Below are 3045 nucleotides of genomic sequence, written 5' to 3' on the forward strand. Positions count from 1 at the left end.
AAAAAAAAAAAAAAAATGAGCAACTGCAATGTTCTCTTTTTTTATTTTTATATTCTTGTACAAGTATTATTATTATTTTTGGTGTAAATTAGAGTGGAGAGAGTACAGTTCACTCAATATAACTCTGGTCAATGATACCTTTATTTTTTGTAAGGGTCATTAGAGACCCACTTTCGTGTCATACTTCTTCTCAATTCTTTGCATATATACAGATATAAAATATGGGTTTTATCTATTTGTTTGTTTGATTTTGGTTCCTGAGTCTATTTTTTTTTTTTTTTCTTTTTGTTCTTGTTGTTACTTTTACCTCTCAGTACTGAATGGGGTGCTGCTGTGTTGTGGCTCGCCACGCGGTTAGTCAGAAGAAGCGAAGAACTGTGGATAGGAGTGTCCCTAATTATGGTGCCGTGGATTTGGATTTAGTGCAAGTGCATAAAAATATAGTTTGTATGGGATTTCCAGCATTAGGATTAGAGTCATTCTACCGGAATCAGTATAAAGTGGTTCTGCACTATCTTGATTACAAATATGGCACAGACTATATGGTTTACAATCTCTGTGCAGAGTCTCAACATCGGTATAATTTGAACTTTTTCCATGGTAGAGTTCGAGAGTACCCATTTCCTGATCATTGGGCTTGTCCATTGACAATGATACCTTCTTTTGTTGAAGATGCTGTAAAATTTATTTCCTGCAATAGTCCATTAGGGGAAGGTGTAGTGGTAATTCACTGTAAAGCAGGAAAGGGAAGGACTGGTTTACTCACATGTTGTTTACTTATGTGTATTGAACCACTGATTGAGGGTTCAGCAATAAAAGCTATCGAATACTATGGTATAAAACGAACATTAAATGGACGTGGTTTAACAATTCCAAGTCAGATACGATATGTAGAGTATTACGAAGTATTGTTAAAACAGTACAATGGTCAGGTTCCTTCAGATATTCCTATAATTGACATTCTCTCTTTTCAAATTCGAGGTATAGAGGCAAAAACAACGATTAGCTCATGCATATGGTATACAAATAAGGGAAAATGTAATCTTGATTTGACCTCATCTGCACGTGATAATATTCGCATTGAAAAATCCGCAAATTATGTAACAACTGTGAATCTTGCAAAACATTTATTCTTTAAAGAACTTTCTGAGGATATTCGTTTAGAGTTTCTTAATGGTGATGAGATTATTGGTGCACTATCCTTTCATACTTTATTTATTCAGAAAGAGTACAGTTATACACAATTAGATCGGATTAACAAGATGAAATTATCGGAGGAATCAAGTATTTATTTTGAATTTGCATCATCTTCATAATGGCTTAAAAAAATTCCTTTGTGGAAAGTAAGGAGAACTGTATAGGTGTGTATTTTTATATGTGCTGTGTTAGGGGGTGTGGATTAAATTGGGTGTGAATAGCTTTAATATCGGTAATCCCATCTCTCTCTCTCTCTCTCTCTCTCTCTCTCTTTTTTTTTTTTTCTTTTTGTTACCACATATGCATTGCATTCTTACTGTTTCTCATTTTTTATTTATTTCTTTGCTCCTTAACAAACGAAAAAAAGAAATATATGTATATATAAGTAATACCATTATAAGACTCTTTTCTGTTTTTTTTTTTTTTTTTTTCTCTTGTTATTCTTTATTCTTTCATTTTCTTCTTTTTTCTTTTCGCAAGATGGCGTGTTCTCGTGGGGATTTGCTCCTCTTGGGGCTCGCGGCGGGGGGTCTCGTGGCTTCGCTGCTGTGGACCCGCCAGTGGGGCGATGCGCGGCCGGAGGGGCCGAAGGAGGACGAGGAGGGACCCCCGCAGCGGGGGAGTGAAGAAAAGAAAAAGAAGAAGGAGAAAAAGAAAAAGGAGAAAAAGGACGACAAACCCCGCAGTGGGACGCTGGGGCCGGCGGAGGCCTTTAAACGCCGGGCGGTCGCTCGCGGGGTGGCGGGCGGAGACGAGTCGGAAATCACACGGCGATTCCCGCGGCGTTTTGAGCTCTTTGGCCACGTGGTGGTGGTGAAGTTGAATGCCGGCGTGTCGCGGGGGGACTTCGAGGAGTGCGCCGCCGTCTTCGCGGAGTCCTTCGCCCCGCGTGTCGTCACGGTTGTGCTGCTGGACACCGTTGGGATTGGCGGGGAACTGCGAGAGCCGCAGCTGCATTTACTGTGGAAGAGCGCAACGGAAAGCATTACAATGCCGAAGGAGTCGCTGAAGTACACACTTCGGCAGTCATGTGATCCTGCTTGTGTCTCACCAGAGGATGTGAAGTTATTCGAAACGTGTACAGATTCTTTGACATTTACAACTCATATTGAAAATGGTGTTCGATATAGTTTTGATGTCTCTAAGGTTATGTTTTGCAGTGGAAATGGAACGGAGCGTATGCATTTCTCTACTATTGTAGCTAAAGATGAGGTTGTGGTGGATATGTTTGCTGGTATTGGTTACTTTACTATTCCATTAGCCATGCATGGAGGACCTAAAGTTATTCATGCATTGGAAAAGAATGCAAATAGTGTAACATTTCTAAAATATAATGCTGTTCAAAATAAAGTCAGTCATGTGATACGTACATACTGTGGTGATAATAGGGAAGTTGGATCTGAATTATGTGGTAAGTGTGATCGTGTGCTTATGGGTTATATTCCATCATGTGAAGAATTTTTACCACGTGCAGTTTCTTTTCTAAAGGTTTCACCGAATGGAAATCCTATTGGTACTATCCATTATCATTTCTTGTCTGATAAAAATAATGCGGAAGATACTGTGAGGCAACATGTAAAAATGTCACTCGGGGAAGATATGGTACGTTTAATCCATATAAATGCCATACGTATTGTTAAATCATATGCACCAAAAAGATTCCATTGTGTGGCGGACCTTGTTTTTGAATCTTCTTCCAGTGAAGAATAGATACCGAATAAGTAACTAAAAAATACAAACATGCATACATACATACATATTTGTACACCCATGAGAAACACACATTGAGAGAAAATAAAAAATAAGATTTAAATATGCATATATATATATATATATATATATATATAT

The 3045-nt window shown here is 38.5% G+C and overlaps 2 protein-coding genes across 2 annotated transcripts; both read left to right on the forward strand.

Moving 5' to 3' along the window:
• Window positions 1-320: 320 nt before the first annotated feature.
• Window positions 321-1316, forward strand: TM35_000011750 (tyrosine phosphatase; the record flags this gene model as incomplete). Its single annotated transcript, XM_029020856.1, has 1 exon — window positions 321-1316. The coding sequence occupies one exon, from the start codon at window positions 321-323 to the stop codon at window positions 1314-1316; it is 996 nt and encodes a 331-aa protein (XP_028887364.1).
• A 361-nt stretch (window positions 1317-1677) lies between these two features.
• Window positions 1678-2907, forward strand: TM35_000011760 (tRNA wybutosine-synthesizing protein 2; the record flags this gene model as incomplete). The annotated part of the gene is made up of 1 exon (XM_029020857.1): window positions 1678-2907. The coding sequence occupies one exon, from the start codon at window positions 1678-1680 to the stop codon at window positions 2905-2907; it is 1230 nt and encodes a 409-aa protein (XP_028887365.1).
• Window positions 2908-3045: the final 138 nt, after the last annotated feature.

Source organism: Trypanosoma theileri, assembly GCF_002087225.1.
Source record: "Trypanosoma theileri isolate Edinburgh chromosome Unknown TM35_Tth_1_V1, whole genome shotgun sequence".
Classification (NCBI taxonomy): Eukaryota; Euglenozoa; class Kinetoplastea; order Trypanosomatida; family Trypanosomatidae; genus Trypanosoma; species Trypanosoma theileri.